A 22328-nucleotide genomic window follows, 5' to 3' on the forward strand; every position below is an offset into this window, starting at 1 on the left:
TCTAAAGGAGATCAGTCCTGGGTGTTCTTTGGAAGGAATGATGCTAAAGCTGAAACTCCACTACTTTGGCCACCTCATGTGAAGAGTTGCCTCATTGGAAAAGACTCTGATGCTGGGAGGGATTGGGGGCAGGAGGAGAAGGGGACGACAGAGGATGAGATGGCTGGATGGCATTATCAACTCGATGGACATGAGTTTGAGTGAACTTTGAGAGTTGGTGATGGACAGGGAGGCCTGGTGTGCTGCAGTTCATGGGGCCGCAAAGAGTCGGACACGACTCAGTGACTGAACTGACTGACTAAAGTGTTAGTCACTCAGTCATGTCCGACTCACCGCAACCCCATGAACTGTAGCCCACCTGGCTCCTCTGTCCATGGAATTCTCCAAGCAAGAATACTGAAGTGGGTTGCCTTTCCCTTCTCCAGGTAATCTTCCTGACCCAGGGATTGAACCTGGGACTCCCCACATTGCAGGTGGATTCTTTACCATCTGAGCAACCAGGGAAGCCCACTAGAGATAGATAGTAGAGGCCAATACGGCAGAATGCTTGCAACTGATGAATTCAAATGATAGGAATAATGGTTTTCATTGCACTATTCTTTCAGCTTTTCTATATGCTTGACATTTTTAATGATAAAAAGAGGAAAGCTTGCAAGCTAAATGGGGAGACTCAATATGAGACTGTATCACCATCAACATTCTGATTTTGATACTCTTTTATAGATCTGCAAGACGCTCCCATGGGGAGAAACTGATCAAAGCATACGAAGATGCTCTGTATTATTTTTTACAGCTGTGTCTGACTCTACAATTGTTTCAAAATAAAAGTTTACTCAAAAAATACATGCTTTAAAATAATTAGTGGAAAAATAGTAAACCAATGACATAGACAGAGGTTCATAACCTTGTACAGGAGGCCGTGATCAAAACCATCCCCAAGAAAAAGAAATGCAAAAAGGCAAAGTGTTATCTGAAGAGGCCTTACAAAGATCTGAGAAAAGAAGAGAAGCAAAAGGCAAAGGAGAAAAGGAATGATATACCCATCTGAATTCAGAGTTCCAAAGAATAGCAAGGAGAGATAAGAAAGTCTTCCTAAGTGATCAATGCAAAGAAATAGAGGAAAACAATAGAATGGGAAAGACTAGAGATCTCATCAAGAAAATTAGGGAACATTTCATGCAAAGATGGGCTCAATAAAGGACAGAAATGCTATGGATCTAACAGAAGCAGAAGATATTAAGAAGAGGTGGCAAGAATACACAGAAGAACTATACAAAAAGATCTTAATGACCCAGATAACAAGGATGGTATGATCACTCACATAGAGCCAGATATCCTGGAGTGTTAAGTAAAATGGGTCTTAGGAAGTGTCACTATGAAAAAGCTAGTGGAGGTGATGGAATTCCAGCTGAGTTATTTCGATTCCTAAAAGATGATGCTATGAAAGTGGTGCGCTCAATATGCCAGCAAATTTGGAAAACTCAGCAGTGGCGACAGGAATGAAAAGGTCAGTTTTCATTCCAATCCCAAAGAAAGGCAATGCCAAAGAATGTTCCAACTCCTGCACAATCGCACTCATCTCACACGCTAGCAAAGTAATGCTCAAAACTCTCCCAGCCAGGCTTCAATAGTACCCGAACAGAGAACTTCCAGATGTTCAAGCTAGAAAAGGCAGAGGAACCAGAGATGAAATTGCCAACATCTGGTGGATCATAGAAAAGCAAGAGAATTCCAGGAAAACATCTACTTCTGCTTCATTGACTATTCTAAAGCCTTTGACTGTGTGGATCACAACAAACTGTGGAAAATTCTTAAGGAGATGAGAATACCAGACCACTTGACCTGCCTCCTGAGAAACCTGTATGCAGGTCAAGAAACAACAATTAGAGACAGATATGGAACAACAGACTGGTTCCAAATTGGGAAAGGAGTATGTCAAGGCTGTGTATTGTCACCCTGCTTATTTAACGATATGCAGAGTACATCATGTGAAATGCTCGGCTGGATGAAGCACAAGCTGAAATCAATATTGGCAGGAGAGATATCAATAACCTCAGATATGCAGATGACACCACCCTTATGGCAGAAAGTGAAAAGGAACTAAAGAGCCTCTTGATGAAAGTGAAGAGGAGAGTGAAAAAGCGTAAAACTCAACATTCAAAAAATGAAGATCATGGCATCTGATCCCATTACTTCATGGCAGATAGATGGGGAAGCAATGGAAACAGTGATAGACTTTACTTTCTTGGGCTCCCAAATCACTGCAGATAGTGACTACAGCCATGAAATTAAAAGATGCTTGCTCCTTGGAAGAAAAGCTATGAGCAACCTAGACAATATATTAAAAATCAGAGACATTACTTTGCCAACAAAGGTCTACCTAGTCAAAGCTATGGTTTTTCCTGTAGTCATGTATGGATGTGAGAGTTGGACCATAAAGAAAGCTGAGCACTGAAGAATGCTTTTGAAGTGTGGTGTTGGAGAACACTCTTGAGAGTCCCTTGGACTGCAAGGAGATCCAACCAGTCAATCCTAAAGGAAATCAGCCCTGAATACTCATTGAAAGAACTGATGCTGAAGCTGAAGCTCCAATACTCTGGGCACCTGGTGCGAAGAGCTGACTCACTGGAAAAGACCCTGATGCTGGCAAAGATTGAGGGCAGGAGGAGAAGGGGACGACAGAGGATGAGATGGTTGGACAGCATCACTGACTTGATAGACATGAGTTTGAGCAAAATCCAGGAGTTGGTGATGGACAGGGAAGCCGGGCATGGTGCAGTCCATGGGGTTGCAGAGTTGGACACGACTGAGTGACTGAACTGAATGGCATAGAAACAGAGGTCAGAGAAATAGAAAGACACAAAGCTGCTTAGCATGACCTCTGGGGCCTTGTGCAGTTTGAAACCCCAGTGCCTCTCCAGGCCCACCACCTTCTTTCTCTCCCACCTACAGGGCTCCTTCTTCTCTTCCTACACATTGCACAATCCTCTCTTTTGCAAAACAACCCTTCCTGAGGGCTTCCCTGGTGGTGCGGTAGGAAGGGACCTCAGGGCACATGGAATCAGTCTGGCCAGGGAGCTACGACCCCATGTGCTGGGGAGGAACTAAGCCCACAGTGTCAGCTACTGAGCCTGGGCAGCATAACTACAGAGTCCTTGGGCCACAAGCGAAAACCCTGGCAGCTAAGACCCGACACAGACACATAAAAAAATAATTTTTTTTTAAGCCTTCCTTAGGACTTCCGTGGTGGTCCATCGGTTAAGAATCTGACTTTGATTCCTGGTCGAGGAACAAAGACCCCACATACTAAGGGGCAAATAAGTCCATGCATCGCCATTAATTATAAGCTTGCAACCACTGAGCTCATGTGCCACAAAGAAGCCTCGACACAGCCAAACATAAAAACAAGAATATTTCTTAATTTTGTTTTTTAAAAAGACTTCCATCCACCTGACTCAGTCCAGTGTGGCTGATTTGCAACGCCCATTCTTTTGGAGCATGGGTAACGTGGGTTGTCTGATGGACTCCCGGGTAAACTAGGATACTCTCTACTACACTGGGGGCCTCAGAGCAAGATGTATCTGCTCTGCTGCTCTCATTACCTCCACCTTCTTCACACAGTTGCTCTTCACTAAGTAGCTTGTGAGTGAACTCACTGTAAAAGGATTCCGCACCCTTGGACTCAGCATTTCATCTCCGAGGAATGGTCACAGGGATAAAGAAACAGATGCCCAGCACCAGGCTCTTCTGCCCACTCATGACAGTCTCTACACAGGCTTTGCAAATCACCCTTTGGTGGCTATTTTCACATGGAACTCAGGGCCTTTAAGGCCAAGCCTGGCCAAGAGCAGAAGGCTTCCTAGGCAATGACACTCACACAGCAAACATTCTTGTTTTCATAATCCCTGTGAGCATCATCACCGCTTTCCATCAGTTGAGAAGTCACCCTGGACCACACCAAGACAGGCTGGTGGTTGATGGGGCCAGACAAGAAACAAAGAAGGGGTAACAGGCGATATCTGCCAGGTGAGACCAAGGGAGGCATCAGGAGGGGTTCTCAGAAGAGGTTGGACAGATGGAGACAGGAGGCATTTCAGGAAGAGGGTCCTGAGATCTCAGGGGGCTGCCTGGCCAGGCTTCCCTAGGTCACCCCGCAAGCGGACAGGACTGGGAGAGGCCACAGGAAGGAGGAGGAGCGCGTGGCAGACTGTGGCTTCCCCGGGTCCTCCTCGGAGATGAGAAGGGCCCTGTAGCCGGGTTCTCTGAATCTTCCCTGTCCTGTCTTCTGGATTCACCCAACCTGTAACTGACAAGCATCACTTCTACTTGCAACGTTCGTGCATGAGTCCTTATTTACTCAGTCACTCCACAGACATTCCCTTAGGGGCACTTGGCAAGAATCTGGGACACGTGTCATGAGAACAGTCTGCCCTGGAAGGTCCAGAGTACTCCTCATCACCTCGATCTTACAACGGACGCTGAGCAAGCTCTTCACTTGTGGTCCTGACTCTGTGACTTGGACCCAGGACAGCCAGCAGCCGCATCTTCAGACCCGCATCTCCAGCGCAGAAGAAGAACTTAAAGACCGTTCACGGTTGCCCATCCTAAAGGGACAATCTCTATTATGACAATTTTGAGCTGAAATGTCTATCCTCTTTCTTTCCTGGCTTAGACTTTCCATTTCATGCTGTGTTCCATCCTCTCATGGTCTGGGGGTCCAAGGGGCCATCTGAGAGGCCGTAAAAGTAACAGTTCTGAGGCTCGTGACTTTGGTGTTGATCATAACTGCAATTTTGTTTGAGAATGACTCATTCATCCAAAAAAAAGGGCTAAATTTGAAAACCTAAGGTAGCACTTTTAACAAGGAAGTAGTCTTGAGAAAAGAGTTGAGGCTCTTTGCACATCGCAGTACCGATTAACTTCCAATTATTTAACACAAAATGCTCTTTCGTTTTTGTGAGCAGTTGTCCAAGTAGAAAAATAGTCAAATCCTCTCTACGGATAGTTAACAGATAGGAACCCATTTTACGAAGGTTCTGACAGATTAACAACAATAAAAAAGGTTTACAATCCTTGCAGTATGAATTCATGATATCCAAAACCACAAATGCCATTTCATAATGGAAATCAAATCGTTCGCAAATAATTGATGCTCTGAACCACTGTGTCTACAGAAATAAACTCCCTTGGGAAATCAGGGCCACAACACATAACAAGTATCTGATGATCTGCTTCCTGCAAGGAGAGAGGGTACATGCTTGGAATTCAGGATGTTACAGTCATTTTTAAACACCATTTTGTAAAATCACTTTTTCATGACATCCTGAAGGTTCCCTATCCACAGCACACTTGAATAATCTGGATTAAATATTTTTAACAGTTTGCATGAATCATAAGATTTTGATCACGTGACTAATCTGTAAAGGACAAATGATTTATTGGAGCCCTGAGTTTTCAGCATGGGTAACACTTCTCATTCTGAAGTTTATCCTTTAGCCTGAACCATTATCTAGGAAATTGCTCATATAGATTTAGCTACCACTGGCTTAAAGCTGAACATTCAGAAAACTAAGATCATGGCATCTGGTCCCATCACTTCATGGCAAATAGATGGGGAAACAGTGGAAACAGTAGCTGACTTTATTTTGGGGGGCTCCAAAATCACTGCAGATGGTGATTGCAGTCAAGAAATTAAATGGAAGGAAAGTTATGAACAAACTAGACAGCATATTAAAAAGCAGAGACATTACTTTGCCAACAAAGGTCTGTCTAGTCAAGGCTATGGTTTTTCCAGTAGTCATGTATGGATGTGAGAGTTGGACTATAAAGAAAGCTGAGTGCCGAAGAATTGATGCTTTTGAACTGCAGTGTTGGAGAAGACTCTTGAGAGTGCCTTGGACTGCAAGGAGATCCAACCAGTCCATTCTAAAGGAGATTGGTCCTGGGTGTTCATTGGAAGGACTGATGTTAAAGCTGAAACTCCAATACTTTGGCCACCTGATGCAAAGAGCTGACTCGTTTCAAAAGACCCTAATGCTGGGAAAGATTGAAGGTGGGAGGAGAAGGGGACAACAGAGGATGAGATGGTTGGATGGCATCACCAACTCGATGGACATGAATTTGAGTAAACTCTGGGAGTTGGTGATGGACAGGGAGGCCTGGCAGGCTGCAGTCCACAGGGTTGCAACAGTCGGACATGACTGTGCGACTGAACTGAACTGAACTGATCCTTCCGATGATCAAACAGGAGGCATGAAATGTTTCACAAGGCAAATGGAACTTCACTATGATATGCCTGCTGAAGAATCCCAGGATAACATCACATGTGATATGTTACATGCATGAGAAGAGTCCTACATGACACTGCTCCTTAATATTACACAAAAACTAAACATATAAAGCCTGAGAAGAGTCCTACATTAAACTGCTCGTTAATATTACACAAAAACTAAACATATAGACACATCATCACATACACATTCTTGCTCCTTGATTCCTTTGTAAGATTTTTTTTTCTGATGTGGATCATTTTTAAAGTCTTTTTTGAATTTGTAACAATATTGCTTCTATTTTGTGTTTTGGTTTTTTTGGCCATGAGGCATGTGGGACCTTAGCTTCCCGACTAAAGATCAAACCCACACCCCTTGCATTGCAAGGTGAAGTCTTAACCACTGGACCACAGGCAAGTTCCCCTTGACTTTGATTGAAGGAAAATTGGTATGATTTTAAGGTATAAATCCATTTGTGTATCTTTAGAAATTTAAATCCAATTATTTATTATTATCTATTATGTTATTAAATATTACATCAATTCAGTTCAGTTCAGTCGCTCAGTCGTGTCCAACTCTTTGCGACCCCAAGAATCGCAGCATGCCAGGCCTCCCTGTCCATCACCAACCCCCAGGGTCTACCCAAACTCATGCCCATCGAGTCAGTGATGCCATCCAGCCATCTCATCCTCTGTTGTCCCCTTTTCCTCCTGCCCTCAATCTTTCCCAGCATCAGGGTCTTTTCCAATGAGTCAACTCTTCGCATGAGGTGGCCAAAGTATTGGATAAATACAAACTTAAATATACATATGCATACACATAAGCATATATAATGGCAGTGATTAGTGATGTAGCTTTTTTTAATTAGAATTCATCCTTTGAAAAAATGCTTAAATGCCTTGTCTTCTGACCATCCCTTAATAAGGCTGACGTCAAGTGCAATCAACGTTGTTTTGGAAACACTAGCAGAGCTTCCTGTGGTTTGTAGGAATCTAGGGGCCTCAGAACTGGAATCGGTTCTCCGAGACACAGGAGTGGAGGGTGGACATCTACTTGGCAACTCTGCAGAGATGCTGGCGGTGGCTTCGCAGAGGACATCTGCCATATGGCCCTGTGATGCCAGCTTGTCAGGGACGGTGCCTCCAAGGATACGTTCCTCTCTATTGTACTTCTCCTGATTAAGTTGTATCACAGTCTCACTGAAGATGACTAGAGAATTATTTCCAGAAATGCTAATGAGCCTCCATGATGAAAGCTAATTAATAACAGAGCACAATTTAAGGCTGAAAATTCTCCTTGGCTTCTATCGAGTGTCAATCGATAAATAAACAGGAGCTAATGGTAGCTCTCTGTGGTAACGTCTCCAAATTTACCATGACCCTAAAGCCTGGGAGAGGAAAGAACAGAAAACGGATTTTTCTGGGTTGATACCCTGGGTCACTTTCCAGGTCAGTACAAGGAGTGAGCCTATCGCAGAAAGCTTATCTTCTCTCTCTCTCTTTTTAATTTTAAACCTTTTGTGTTGTGTTGGGTTGTAGCTGATTAACAACGTTGCGATAGTTTCAGAAGGGATCCAGCCACATATATACATGTGTTATCCATTCTCCAAACTCCCTCCCATTCAGGCTGCCACACTGTTAATATTGAGCCATGCATTATACAGTAGGTCCTTGTTAGTTATCCATTTTAAATAGGACCCTTATCTTCTTACAAACACACTTTTACCTAGACCATCTCTGGGCTTCTGAAGTCAAGTGGAGGCAAGTCTAAAATCAAACTGAAGATGGAAATACTGCTATCAGCATTTTGTCTAAAAGGCTGAGCTCAAAACAAGGTTACGTGAACAGAGTCCCACTCACCACCACATCGGTCCTCATCTTCCCAAAAGTCTTGATCAGACGGGCGTAATGACAGTCTTCCATCTGTCGCAGGATAGCTGTCATACAGGCCACGAAATTTCCCTGCAAACAAATCAAAAGATACAGTTAGATGATGCGAGAACAACACTCAAAAGTCGATGTAAACCAACAGCCCCTTCTTCTGTTTCTCCTCTGCTGTAACAGTAGGTTCTCATTAGCCATCTATCTTATACATGTGAAAGTGAAAGTCACTCAGTGGTGTCTGACTCTTTGCAACCCCGTGGGCCATACAGCCCAGGGAATTCCCCAGGCCAGAATACTGGAGTGGGTAGCCTTTCCCAACCCAGGGATCAAACCCAAGTCTTCCACATTGCAGGTGGATACCTTACCAGCTGAGCCACCAGGGAAGCCCAAGAATAGCGGAGTGGGTAGCCTATCCCATCTCCAGAGGATCTTCCCGACCCAGGAATCAAACGGGGGTCTCCTGATTGCAGGCGGATTCTTTTCCAACTCAGCTATCAGGGAGGTGGAAAAGAATATACACAGCAGTGTATGCATGTCAATCCTAATCCTTAAAAATGCATTCAAGTATACATTAGGTGCAGAAAAATACTGTTGATTCCACTTATATGCGGTATCTAGAATAGTCTGATTCATAGTCAGAAAGCACATTGGTAGATGTACCAGGGGCTGGGGGTTTTGAGGGTGCAGAGTGGGGAGGGGGCGTTAGTGTTTAGTGGGGACAGTTTCAGTTTAGGAAGGTGAAAAATTCGAGAGGTAGAGCAGGAGGGTGAGAGCTGCTTAGTGCCGCTGAACTGTACAGTTAAATATAGTTAAAACAGTGTGTGACTTCTACCACGACAAAAAAAATAAAAACTCTGGTCGGCAGAGGGGAGGAGAATTGATGTGAATTGAACTAAGAGTCTGGGATCACAGCCCATCAAGGAGACACCACGAGCGAGGCTGGCCAGCTAGGTGACCAGTCACTTCAGCCTCAGCATCTTCTCTTTTGCTACGTTTCTGTCTCTCTGACTCCATTAAATGCTTGCTGATACATGACTGTCCAGTCTGGAAAAAACAAGCTTGAAAGGGTTTTTGCATTAAATATGTGCAAATGGGAGACAGGATTGAAATCACTGCCACTTGTATTTTGTGTTCTCTGGAAAGTCGCTGCCCTTATTATCAGGCCAAGTGTGTGTGCAGCACCTCCTCCTGGGCTGTGGCAAAGAAAGGCCTTTTATTTCTCAAATCTGCCTGTATCCCCCTTGGCCAATTTGGAGGCAATCGCCAGTGACTCCACAATGAGTTATGGTCCAATTCTCCTCCAGGAGAAGCATGTGGGGAGGAATGCGGCCTCATCAGAATGTAAAGTGGGAGAGACAGGAATTTCTCAAAACAGACAGAGCTGGCAGGAAAAGGAAAGAAGGGGGAAAAAAGAAACCACCAAAGGAAATCAAGACACGGGACAGGATGGGACCAGAGCACTGAGCAACGGAAGTGCACACGTGTTTGCACATGCAGATCTGTGCACCTGTGGGTGTGTGCAGGCACACCAAGGCAAATTTGGTCTAGTGACTAGACAGGCGGGTAAACTGTCCTGTTGCCATTAATTGGACTGTATCATTTCTGAGGCTCATGGCTGACAGCATCCTAACAACCTTCCTTGCTTTTAAACATTTCCCCCTAAAGTAATGACATTGCAAGAAACATAGGACATATATTTTCTCCCATCAAAGCAGTACAAGTCTGGTAAAATTACAGGATGAGACATACTCTGAGACATGCCCCTAATTTTGCCTCGCTAAATGAGTTCAGATTGTATTCTTTTACTAACTCTGCTTTTACGAACAATATGTTTGAATGCCTGAATATCTCTTGTATGAATTTGGAATGCATGCTCTGAATTGAAATATCAAAGTCCACTATTTTTTTCTGAGCCATTTTATATCTGTAATATACATATATGCTTCCACATGAGTCCTCAGGAAATGCTTTACGTAAGTTAGCCAAATAAAATAATGATAATATGGTATGTTCCATTTGCCCAGAAGTGTAAATTATTTGTGAATGATGATAATTGCTGAAATTTAGATTCCAAGTTGGTGTTCAGGGAAAGAGCTTAAATAATGCGTGTTTTCCACTGGAGGGATGATCTGTAAAATGGCAAGATATCCATTTATGAAGATGAACTTTTGTAATATGTAGGTGTTTAGCATCTTCTTGAGCACAAGAGAAGCCACCTTTGTATCTTCTTTACTTCTGATGAAAGCCATCTTTTGGATAACACTCTTCATCATATTACATGTTGATTGATTACCATGTGTCAAGCGCTATGCCAGGGCCACTAGAAACATGGCCTCATTCAATCACACCACAGATTTTCTTCTTGTTCCCAGATTATAAACAAAAGTGTTCCCCTCTCGATGAAAATAAGGAAACCCGGCTGTGAATCCAGAATACCCCCTATGAGGTAGGTGCTGAGGAGCTGGGCTAATTTTCCATCCAGATATGCATTTTAATTATTTTTCTGAGAAATTTGAGGTCACTGCTAACGGCCAACCTGAAACAGAGATTCACTTTCTCAAACTTCTGCAGTCATTAGAGAAAGCTGGGAAGAGCATGAGGAAGCAGAAAAGGTGGCCATAGACAGTGTCTCCAGTTCTCCCCTGACCCAGCTGGCCACGACCTGGACGCCTCCCTCCCAGACAAGGAGCTTTTCTAGAATGAGAAGTTTCACCTGCCAGGGGTTCATATTAATTTTCTGCAGGTCAAAGGGGTTAAAGAATCGGGACTCCCATATTACAGTCACTGAAATCACAAAGCCAGCTGTGTACAATTCAGAGCAACAGACTCCACGTACTGCACTTTAAATATGAAGTTCAAAGTAGAAAGAAGACCCCAGAGCAGTCTTGAAAATGCAAAAAACATGAGCAGGGAGTAATATCCATTTAAAAACAACAGAAATACACAGAACATCCAGAATCTGGCCAGACACTCAAACAGGTGACGTGGACATGCTCAATTGAGGGAGCAGACTGCCACGCAATGCTGAAAATTCCATGCAAGGCAAAGGCTGGGGGAGCTGACATGATGCAGAAAATGAAACCCTGAAGAGAACATAGCAATTTCCATAAAGCAAATCCTGGGAAGGCTTCAATGGCTGGTCGGGAAGCTCTGCATTTGCATGAGAATATCACAGAGAGGGCAGCCAAATGGCCTCTTGTCTAACTGTGATGGGGACTAATTGGAGGACAAGGGCAGGTCATCGCCCTGAGTTAGAGGTCAAAAGGCCACAGGTACAACGTGCTCCCTACTTAATCTAAGGAAACGTTACGGAAAGCAGTTTGTATAGTTCAGTCTTGCTTAGAGGAAGCAAATCTTTCTATTTCAGTGCTTTTCTAAGCAGAAATTCTGGACCCCGCCGAGAAAGAGGTAATATACCTGTCAAATTTCACAGAAAGGCCCCCTCTTTCCCTCAGAACGGAGTCCCATGTGAGGGGGCCAGCATCTTTAGAGAAGAAACACGGCGGACACCATGGAGCATGACTGCCTACGTGAACTCAGTGGAACCCTCTGGAGCAGAGTGTGGGTTTCTAAGGGTAGATGGAAAGCAGGTATTTATGGAAGCTGTATTTGAAACCAATCACACACCAGAAACAGAAGTGGGGGTGAGCTGTGACACAAAACTTATTCTGCAGGCTCAGAAGAAAATTACAATTCGATGCCTGGCCATTGATTTTTTGGAAATGCATTTAGAAGTCATAGGACGCTTTTAGTTTAGACAATGGGTGGGTGGGCAGGTAGGCTGGGGGTGATGTACAGAATTCCTCCTAGAAACTGAGCCCGGGGGTCGAGTTCTAGTCCCAGTGGCTGAGTAAAAATGAGCAAATAAATAAAAGCAAGACATATTCCTTATGACTTCAAAGCCATGCAAAATAGGGACAGAGAAGTCAGGAGGCAGAGGCAGAACTTTTAAAAACCAAGACATGGAAGCCTCACAAACAAAAAAATGTGAACTTCATTAGCAATCAGAGATGAAAATGGTATATCATTATTTGCCTGCCAAAATAGCAGAGGAGTATTTAAGTGATGATAATGTTAGCAAGGGCACAGGGGATGAGCACTCTTAGACTCCACTGGTGGGAGCATAAATTGCTATAACCTTTTTAAAAAGTGATTTGGCAATAGGTTTAAAAAGTCTTGGAAAAAAATACTCATCTCCTCAGGGTAATTCTACTTCCCACAAGCCACCTAAAGAAGTAATTCAGAATCAGAAATTTTATGCCCAAAGATGTCCATTGCATCTCTGAAAACATCTCAGTGTTCAACAGCTAGGAACTGTATAAGTAATATGATATTCTGTAAGATTGCAAGGTAAAATATAGGATGCCCAGCTCAATTTGAATCTCAGAAAAATATGTCCCAAAGATTGCATTGGAAATTTTGCACATGACATTCATAATACTACAGAAATGATTTGTTGTTTACCTGAAGTTCATTTTTTATTTGCTAATTCACATAAACATACCATAGTTTTTTGATGAAATATTATGTAACCATCAAACAATAATCATGAAAATATGAACTGTTTTAAGTAGCATAAGAAAATGCTCAAAGATGAAAATCAGACATAATCATGGTAGTTTTCAGCAAAAGAAAAAAATATAGCACAGGAAAAAGTCAAAAGGAGAAACAATTCAAAGAAAAGACACCACATAGTGATGAGGGTGGGAGGATGAGTCCAGATTACTTTAAAACTGGAAAATATACTAGCATTTTAAAAGGTGGGACAGGAACTGAGAGTTGCATTGACATACATACCCCTCCAAATGTAAAATAGACGGCGGGCGGGAATTTGCTGTGTAGCAAAGGGAGTTCAACCCAGCGCTCTGTGCGACCGCCAGTGGTGGGATGGGGCAGAAACTCTGGGGAGGGTGGGAGGAGGCTCAAGAGGGAGGGGACATAGGTATACTTATGGCTGATTCACATTTTGTATGGCAGAAACCAACACAGCATGGGAAAGCAATTATCCCCCAATTAAAAAATAAATTCTAAAAAAAGGTAGTCATTAGATAAGACAGCTGAGATCTCCATCTTCTCCCCCTGACCCTCGGTGTCCTTAGGGGTTCCCTTATTCTCAAAAAGTTCTTTCATGGGGCTCCCTCTGCCCACGTGGACTAGGTCACTGCTCCTCAAGCCTTGGGCTGAACTTGCGTCTGTGCGCCCCCTGGAATTTTCTTTCTGGCCCTCGTCCAGCCCATTTTAAATCTGGAACACCAGGGCTCTAAGCAGGTGGACAGACAGACTGGAGGACAGGCAGAAGCAGCACTGCTGGTGGGGCAGGGGACGCTGTGTGGCAGGCAAGTGAGTGCAAAGTCGCAACGGGGTACAGAGACAAAAGGCTGCTAACACAGATTTTGAAGAACAGTCACTTAGGGCGAGTTCTTGTCAATGGTATCTTTGCCTTCTTTGCCTAGTCTAGAGTCCAAGACCGTGTACATGAATTGGAAGGGAAAATCCCAAGGATTTGTATTCACAGTCTTGAGCTGTGAAGGGGCACCTCTTTTATGTAAAGACATCAGGACTGAGTCACGAGGCTCAGAGAATAAAGCTTGACATTGCTCTTGGTAATCCCATCCACGGTCCAGAACGCTTCATACACCCCTGGATCTCACACGTGCATGGAGCCCGCAGCACAGGCAGAAATTGTAAGTCTCTTCCAAGTACTCTAAACGCCAAGGGATTTGGGGGAGCTCCAAATCGCAGAAGCTGTCGGAGCTGCAGACAGACCTCCAGGGACATGGGGTCTGGAGGGCAGGCAGCAGGCTTGAATAAAAGGAGAATCTACTATTTGTATTGGGGATTACACTTCTTGGTGGCCAGTGATGACGTGTCAAAAATTTTAAATGTGTTTTCATGAAAGCAAGTGCTTTGAAGAGGAATTCTCATTTACATATTTCATTTCAAATATATCAATGAAAACAAACCTACTTCATAATCACCATCAAAAGTTGAAGACAAAGTAATCCTCCAATGATACTGCTGAAGGACACGGGGCAAGAATTGCAGCAAAGGTGGGAAGAGGTATCACTTGGTGGATTCTAGGTGACTTCCATACTGGGGAGCATTTCAGCCCAAGAATCAATACTGTACGGCAACATTATGAGGACTAGGATCTGGAAAAGGGAATGTGGTTGAGAGTCGAGTGCTCTGTTTCAAAGGCAATTGTTGTTGCTGTTCGCTAAGTCATATCTGACTCTCCGTGACCCCGTGGACTGCAGTACGCCAGGCTCCTCAGTCCACTCTCCCCCGGAGTTGGCTCAAATTCATGTCCATTGAGTCGGTGATGCTATCGAACCATCTCATCTTCTGCCACCCACTTCTTCTGCCTTCAATCTTTCCCAGGTCTTTTCCAAAGAGATGGCTCTTCGCATCAGGGGGCCAAAGTATTGGAGCTTCAGCTTCAGCATCAGTCCTTTCAGTGAATATACAGGTTGATTTCCTTTCAAAGGCAGGGGTGATATGAAATAAATCCCCATACAGATAAGTTCTTGGACAGATAAGAAGCCCTAGAGAGTGCAAGGCTTTCTGTTTTCAAGAGGGAAAGCCAATGGTGAAATGTTTAAAGGTTCTATTTGTTATAAGGAAACTTAAGAGAGAAACATAGGGAGTCCAGACAGATAACACAAAGAATATCTCAACATGGCATTCACTGGCCCAAAGCGTCCTCCAAAGCCTCTGTAGGGATGATGTTTGTGAAAAATACACATGGGGGCATCCACATAACAAATTAAAAACAGCTGTAAACACAGACTCGTCTGTTTCCTCACACTAAACTGACAATAATGTTTCTAAAGTTCACAAATGCACAAAGACCAGGAGAAGAAGAGAGACAGAACCACGGGAGAGAGAATTCTGGAAGCTGACAAGCGGATGCAGAAACGATTACTAGCTGTGCTGGAAGCAGGAAGGGAATGGATATCTATCAGGAATCCTGTTGATTCTGGGCAGAGAGTCCTGGAAAGTCTAGGAAACTAGAGCTGCCAGTTACTCAGAGAGCGAGGCTATGTGTCAACTGGAAATCCAAAGCCCTGATGTCTTTAAAACCTGGCCAATATGCCCACCCCAGCAGGTCCTCTAAGGGGATTGACTCGCTCCCAGGAGGGAACCACATGTTTACCCTCCTGACGAAACAGAAGAGATAGCGGGGCAGGACCACTTGCTGAGACTGTCCCGTGATAGGAAGCCGATTATTCTAAGTCCCCACACTGCTCTGCTCAGCTCGGCTCCCAGCAAAACACCAAGGATAAGCAGCCTGCACTTAAGCCCCGTAACAAACTGGAACAGGCAATTGGAAGAATCCTCTCTGGAGAAACTGACCAGCCCAAGAGAATACCCAATAACTTCCCATTAAGGTTCTGACAGCATGAGGACCCCATCCGCATGGGCTCCTCATGCAGTGAGGCCCAGAGCCTTCAAGGTCTGTGCATCCAGGGGGAACAGAGGGTCCGAAAGTGACTTCAGTCCTCAGGAGAAAAACCGACCAGATATTAATAAAGGAGGCCAGAACAAGCAAGAACAGAAGCCAGAGGAATGAAAGAAAATTGAGAAAACGTAAGAAAATTCAATCATTATCTTCAGCTAGGTAAGAGATGATATCCATAAAACAAGAACATATGTTATAAAAAGAAAAAAAAAAGGAACAGATACAATGAAATGATTATGGAATGTTTCAGCTGTATTAGCAGAAATAAACATCTTAATAGGAGTTTGGGAACATACAATTAATGAAATCCTCCAAAAGCAGAACAACAAGACACGTGGAGAATAAAAACATCAGAGACTCCATTCAGGAGTCAATATTTAATCAATAGAAATTCCAGAAAGAACACAGAAAATGGGGAGACAAAAGTATTTTTACAAAATGATAGAAGACTCATTAAAGGATTATTAGAACTAATAAATGAATTCACAGATTATAGGATACAGGATCAAATGACAAAACTCAATTGTTTTTCTAACACTGGCAATGGATAATCTGAAAATAAAATTCAAGGGAAAAATTCCTTTCACTAAAGCATCAAAACAAACAAGAATAAATTTAACAAAATTATATAATACTTGGACCTCCAAAACTAGAAGGTACTGTTAAAGGAAATTAAAGAGGACCTAAATAAATAGAAAAATACCCCATGTTCATGAAATAGAAGACTTAATATTGTTAAAAGGGCTATACTCCCCAAATTGAGGTACAGATTCAACCCAATTCCTATCAAAATTCCAGCTGGCTGCTTTGCAGAAATTGACAAGTTAGTTACAGATGACTGTATTTTGCCTGATTTCATTCTAGAAAGTGTCCAGGACAGGCAAACCCATAAAAACATGAAGTTAGACTTGGGATTGCCAAGAGCTGGAAGTTTAAGGAGAGAATGAAGAGCAACTGCCTTTGGGTATGGGTTTCCTTTGTGAGTGACAACAATATTCTAAAGTGGATCATGTGCCTATAGTTAAAACCTTATATTCTTACATTAAATAGATGAATTTTATGGCATAAAAATTAGATCACAACAAAGCTGTCAAAATTCTTAAATATAAATTAATTAACTAAACAATGTAAGATAATTATTCTAAAATGACAAGCATATCCAAAATGACAGGGCCCACTGAGGGTCAAACACAATCAAGACTCACATGTGTGAGATTGTGGAATATTACAGACAGAACAATAATTCTCAAACATTCGAGAACAAAAGAAGAGGTCCAGTGGTTAAGACTCCAAGCTCCCAATACTGGGAGCCTGGGTCCATTCCCGAGTCAGGGAACTAGATCCCACATGTTGTAACTAAAGGTCCTGCATGCCGATTTTAAGACCTGGCACAGCAAAATAAATAAAAATTATAAAAAACAAAAAGAAAAAAAGAAACGCACAAGTAGAAATGCAAGCATGGCCTAGGAATTGATCAGGCGAGGACAGTGGAGACACCTAGTTCTCAGGACAAGTCAAGCCCTTGTAAACGCTCAGATTTAAAATGATAATAACCCATCTGGAAAACTCCTTCCAAATTCTATGATCCTTGTGAAATTATTCTTTCTCTTTAGATTTGTGAAATAGATACAAGGAAGTTTTTCTCACCTTTGCTTTGTTTCTTCATTCATGTATTTTGACATCATGGGAAATCACTTAACCCTTTTAGGATGGGGTTGGGGGTCATAAGGAAGAAATGATAATGCAGTAGAGCAATGGTGTAGGACGAAGAGAAGACAGTGCCCTTGCGAGATACAGCAGAAGACACAAGTCACTGCTGTGCTTCGCAGAGTATTCAACATCTTGTTAATTAAATATGTGCTTAAGCATAATACATAATAAAAAGGCTGAATCAAGTACTATTGTTAACACTGAGGTTATTGGAAAAATAAATATTCACTCATACCATTTGAACTTAACTACATCTTTCCCCAAAATACAATCCATGGTGAAACTGAGGGCAGTCTTTTGTTTCTGTTCTCATTTCAAGAAAAAGTCAGTCCCATGAATCATCTACCCAAAGTACAGTTAATTTTTACTCATTTAGTTTCCAAACTATTGTGATCTCTTGTTTTATAAAGGACCATAGAGTGAGGAATGTTTGTAAAAAGACGCTATACCAAATTAAAAATAGTATGGTTGAGAAATGAAACTAATGTCATCTATTAGCTCCTTTCAACTACTAGCAACAAATTAAACCTGCATTTTAAATTTAAATTGAACGCTACAGCTCATATCATTGCAGACACGATAAAGAAAAAAACTTTAATTTTAAAAACAAAATCAATTTCAACTTTACGGTGGCAGTAATTGTAGGAAGGTGTTTATAGGAAAAATATACCAAAAGGAACTCTCTGGATCTTGTATTACCCATAACAATTATTTGCTGCTTATTCCACATAATAAATTAAACACATATTCACATTTGTTATGAAGAGTAAAAATAAATTACAATCAAATTTTATATATACACAATTATACTTTGTGGTATAAAGAGGAATATACATATATTGTATATAACTTCTTGATATAATTCATTTGTTGCTAACATAAGTCAGATTACTACAGAAAATTTAATATTTGTTTTCAGAAACAGTAAATCAGATAATACCAGAACCTTGGAGCGCTTTCAGATCTTCTCCCACGATATACAGTAACTGTGAACACACCGTAGTAAAACCAAGAGTAATTCAGTCTTAATAGCATTTTGCCTTTGAAGGGGGATCAATTTACTACACATTTTTAAACTCTCTTTTGTCCATAAACGACACTCTTGTCATCATAGTTATAGATTAAAATTGAAACTCTTTATTGGATGAAATGAAATTCCTCTCTATGAATCATAAAATGATGCTGTGCTCAATAGTATTTATATTGGTTAGATGAGTTGATGTGGAGAAAACTGTCACATACAAAATGCTAAAAAAAAAAACAAACTAATGAATCATAAGGAGAACAAAATACATTTTGGAATATAAGATCATTTTAAAATAGAAGCAATGATAATCTGATTTATAAGACGTTATTTCTTAGGAAATATTTATACATAAATATATAAATCTACAGTGTGCAGATAAGGCTCAAATACCACCTATCACAATCCATCACTAATAGCTTGTCTGCTCATGACCACAAAAGCCCTCAAAGTTCTTTAAGCACTAAATGCCTTGAGGTTTATTTCCAAAATCTCCTACAATGGGGAAGTGGAACTCAGTCTAGGGGGGCGGTACCCAAAAGAAATTCTGCAGAGCAATGTGCGTGCTGAGCAGGTGTGCAAGAAAACACAGGTGGCATGAAAACTCCCCCGTAGGGGCTAGCTGCCCGTCCCATTGCCCTTTCCCCACAGCCCTGAGGAAATCAAAGCGTCCTCAGATTCGGAGGTGATGGGGCCACTTGGAACATACTAGAAGAAATTGGGGAGATAAGGCAGAAATGATGAGGAGATTCAAAATGTTGCCAAGTATTAGTAAGTGTAACACTCAACAGACACTCAAAGAGTGGGCGCTGTGTTGACAACACGGAGTCTGGGGGCTTGGCCAGGTGGGTACACACAGTGCCCCCAGAATGAGCACACACGGGGGCCTGGGGCCAAAGGACTAAGGCAGGAGGACCCAGGAGGATGCTGGAAGAGACTGTGCTGGCAGAAGTGAGGACGACAGGAGCGATGGATCACGACACAGCGGCAAGTCTTTGAGTCTACACTGGTACTCAGACAAGGGGTCTTGGCAAGGCAGGCAGTGTTGAAAAGAGAGACAAAGGTAAGACCCTTACCTTACAGATCACAATGTGTAGACGGAACCAGAAAATAAGGAAACCATCCGTTCCAATCCCTAAAGTAATGGTTGATTCCAGAAAGGATTCTCAATGGGACTGAAAAGATTCGGATAAAGGTCCTCGGGGATGAAGACACTCAATTTGAAACTATCACCCCCACGTTCTCCTCATTACAGACTGTGCCCCCAGGGGGTGAAGAACACAGAGGACGCATCATCCCTGAGATCCCTGTGCCAAAAATGTGAGATAATAAGCAATAACTCTTTGAGGAAAACATCCTCACCCTAGATGGGGGAAGAAGTATGGAAGATGATTAACTCCTTTTTATAAGTGAGAGTATAGAGAGAGTTGGCCAACACACACTTAGGAGATGAGAAGAGCAAGAAACAGGGCTCAGACCCCAAGTTAAAGGAGAAGGAAGAGGAGACGGAGGAGGGGTGAAGAGGGGAAAAGGGGGGCGGAGGCTGCAGACAAAGCAACATCGGATAAGGCCATTGTCCTGCGCCCTTAAAGAAGGCCAATGCGGAAACCTCATCTGGGGTAGATATTATATTATAGAATTGTTAATTTTTATAGATGCCATATGATTACCAACTATGCAGCAGAATTACTTTCTCGGGAGATGCAAGAAACAATGAGGGACGAACGTGCCACCATGTCCGTGACAGACTTTTCCACTGGTAAAGAAATAAATTTACATTTGAGATATACAAATACACAATGGAGAGAGGGCGGAGTTAACGCATACCTGACAGACTGCTAATAAAGAATGGATCTAGCTGACAGGTATTCACGTTTTACTGGAATATTTTTCCACCATTTCCATACCTGTGCAAACTCCAAAATAAACTTCTACTCACAGACTACTGGAGAAGGCGGACACGACAACAATTCATTAAGACACAATGCCACAAAAGTTATACAAGGCGGCTATTACAGACTGGCAAGCAGAGTCTAAGGAGCAAGCATTTCTTTTCCAGTCATAGGAATTATTATTGACTGTCATAACAGGAAAACAAGCAACGGGTTAGCTATTTTAAGACATTTAGGGAAGGGAGAGAGGAGGAGTCAAACTTCCCAACTCAGAAATATTCACTCAGGAAACTGTTTGAGGAGCAAAAGTGTAAGTGAATGGAGAGCTTTAAGGCTTTTGTATATAAAGTTCTGACACACGCATTCTTCTTCAATGCAAGAACGATTGATTTATTTGGACTGCTCACTGTAGAAGTGCTTGCTGGCCTTGACAAAATGCTCTTCGGTGACAGAAGGAAGAGTAAAGATATCCCGTCTCCATACGAAATACAGATCTTAATATCACGCACATTCCTTTCATTATTTTACAATACTTTTCTTTCTATGGTAAAGGTTTACAGGTAGATGATAGAAAATTAGCTTCCAAGACAAGACTAAAAGGCTTGAGGCAGACAGTTTATAAGAATCGCCTGACCCAGATCAAGAGGGCTACATAAAGTACAACAGGCCGTTTAAGCTCTCTGAGCCTCAGTTTCCTCATCTGTAAAGTGGGGACAGTACCTTTAAACTCCAAAATTGTTGGAAGATTTAAATTGGTTATTGATGTAAGGATATTAGCCCAGTGCCTGGCTACACACACAAATGCGAGTTATAATGGTGGTGATCACGATGACAGATAAAATACAATAAAACACAAGAATAAAGTCACAAAAGTATGAAGTCAGGAGACCTTCATAACAGAGTCCAAGAATGCTTAAAAAAAAAACAAACAAACTGGAGATATATTTATGTTCAGGGTCTGGAAGAATCAATATAGTTAAGATGCCAAGTGATCTACAGTCAGCAGGAAGGTATTGTAGAAATTAACAATCTAATTCTAAACTTTATGTGGAAAAGCAAATGATGTGAAACAGCCAAAGAAACTTTGAATGAAGTTAAAGGACACACCACGCTCTGATTTTAAGATTTATTACAAAACTACAGATATTAAGACTATGGTACAGGTGAAAGGACAGACCGATAGATGACAAAACCTGACCACACACACACGGTTAATGGATTTTCAACCAAAGTGCCAAGAAAATTTAATGAAAAGTATAGTGCTTTTGGAGAAGGCAATGGCACCCCACTCCAGTACTCTTGCCTGGAAAATCCCAGGGACAGAGGAGCCTGGTGGCTACAGTCCATGGGGTCACAAAGAGTCGGACACGACTGAGCGACTTCACTTTCACTTTTCACTTTCATGCACTGGAGAAGGAAATGGCAACCCACTCCAGTGTTCTTGCCTGGAGAATCCCAGGGACAGGGGAGCCTGGTGGGCTGCCATCTATGGGGTCACACAGAGTCGGACACGACTGAAGTGACTTAGCAGCAGTAGCATAATGCTTTTAACAAATGGTATTTTCAAATGATACAATTATACACATATGAAAAGTCAGAAAGAAAAAGGAGGGAGACATGGAGGAAAATAGGGTTGACTTATACCCTACACCATATACAAAAGTTAGCATAAACTGCATCATAAATGCAAAACCTCCAAAACAGCAGAAATTCTAGAAGAAAACACAAGGAAAAACCTTTCCAGCCTTGGTTTAGGTATATATTTCTTGGGATACAAAACACATGAAACATACAAGAACAACTGACATACCCCTATATCACTGGTCTGAAGGCAAAAGGGTACAGATATTTTGGGCAAAGTCTGGCAGTTTCTTATACATTCCATCATGTACTGCCCGTAGGGCCCAATCATCCTGCTTCTAAGTATTCATGCAAGAGAAAGGAAAACATACATCCACACAAAGACCTCTACACAAATGTTTACAGACAGTCTTAGTCTCAAATGCCAAACATGACCCTATATGTCTGTTGCTGCTACTAAGGCGCTTAGTCGTGTCTGACTCTTAGCGACCCCATGGACTGCAGCCT

At 42.3% G+C, this 22328-nt stretch overlaps 1 protein-coding gene across 1 annotated transcript in view; it reads right to left on the minus strand.

The window, feature by feature from the left end:
• DOCK1 (dedicator of cytokinesis 1) overlaps window positions 1–22328 on the minus strand; it is a 559920-nt gene that overhangs the window by 209108 nt on the left and 328484 nt on the right. The window contains exon 29 of the mRNA XM_070363418.1: window positions 8129–8230. Within this exon, the coding sequence (XP_070219519.1) occupies window positions 8129–8230 (102 nt within the window). The remainder of the gene's footprint in view (window positions 1–8128; window positions 8231–22328) is intronic.

This window comes from Bos mutus, chromosome 26, assembly GCF_027580195.1.
Source record: "Bos mutus isolate GX-2022 chromosome 26, NWIPB_WYAK_1.1, whole genome shotgun sequence".
Classification (NCBI taxonomy): Eukaryota; Metazoa; Chordata; class Mammalia; order Artiodactyla; family Bovidae; genus Bos; species Bos mutus.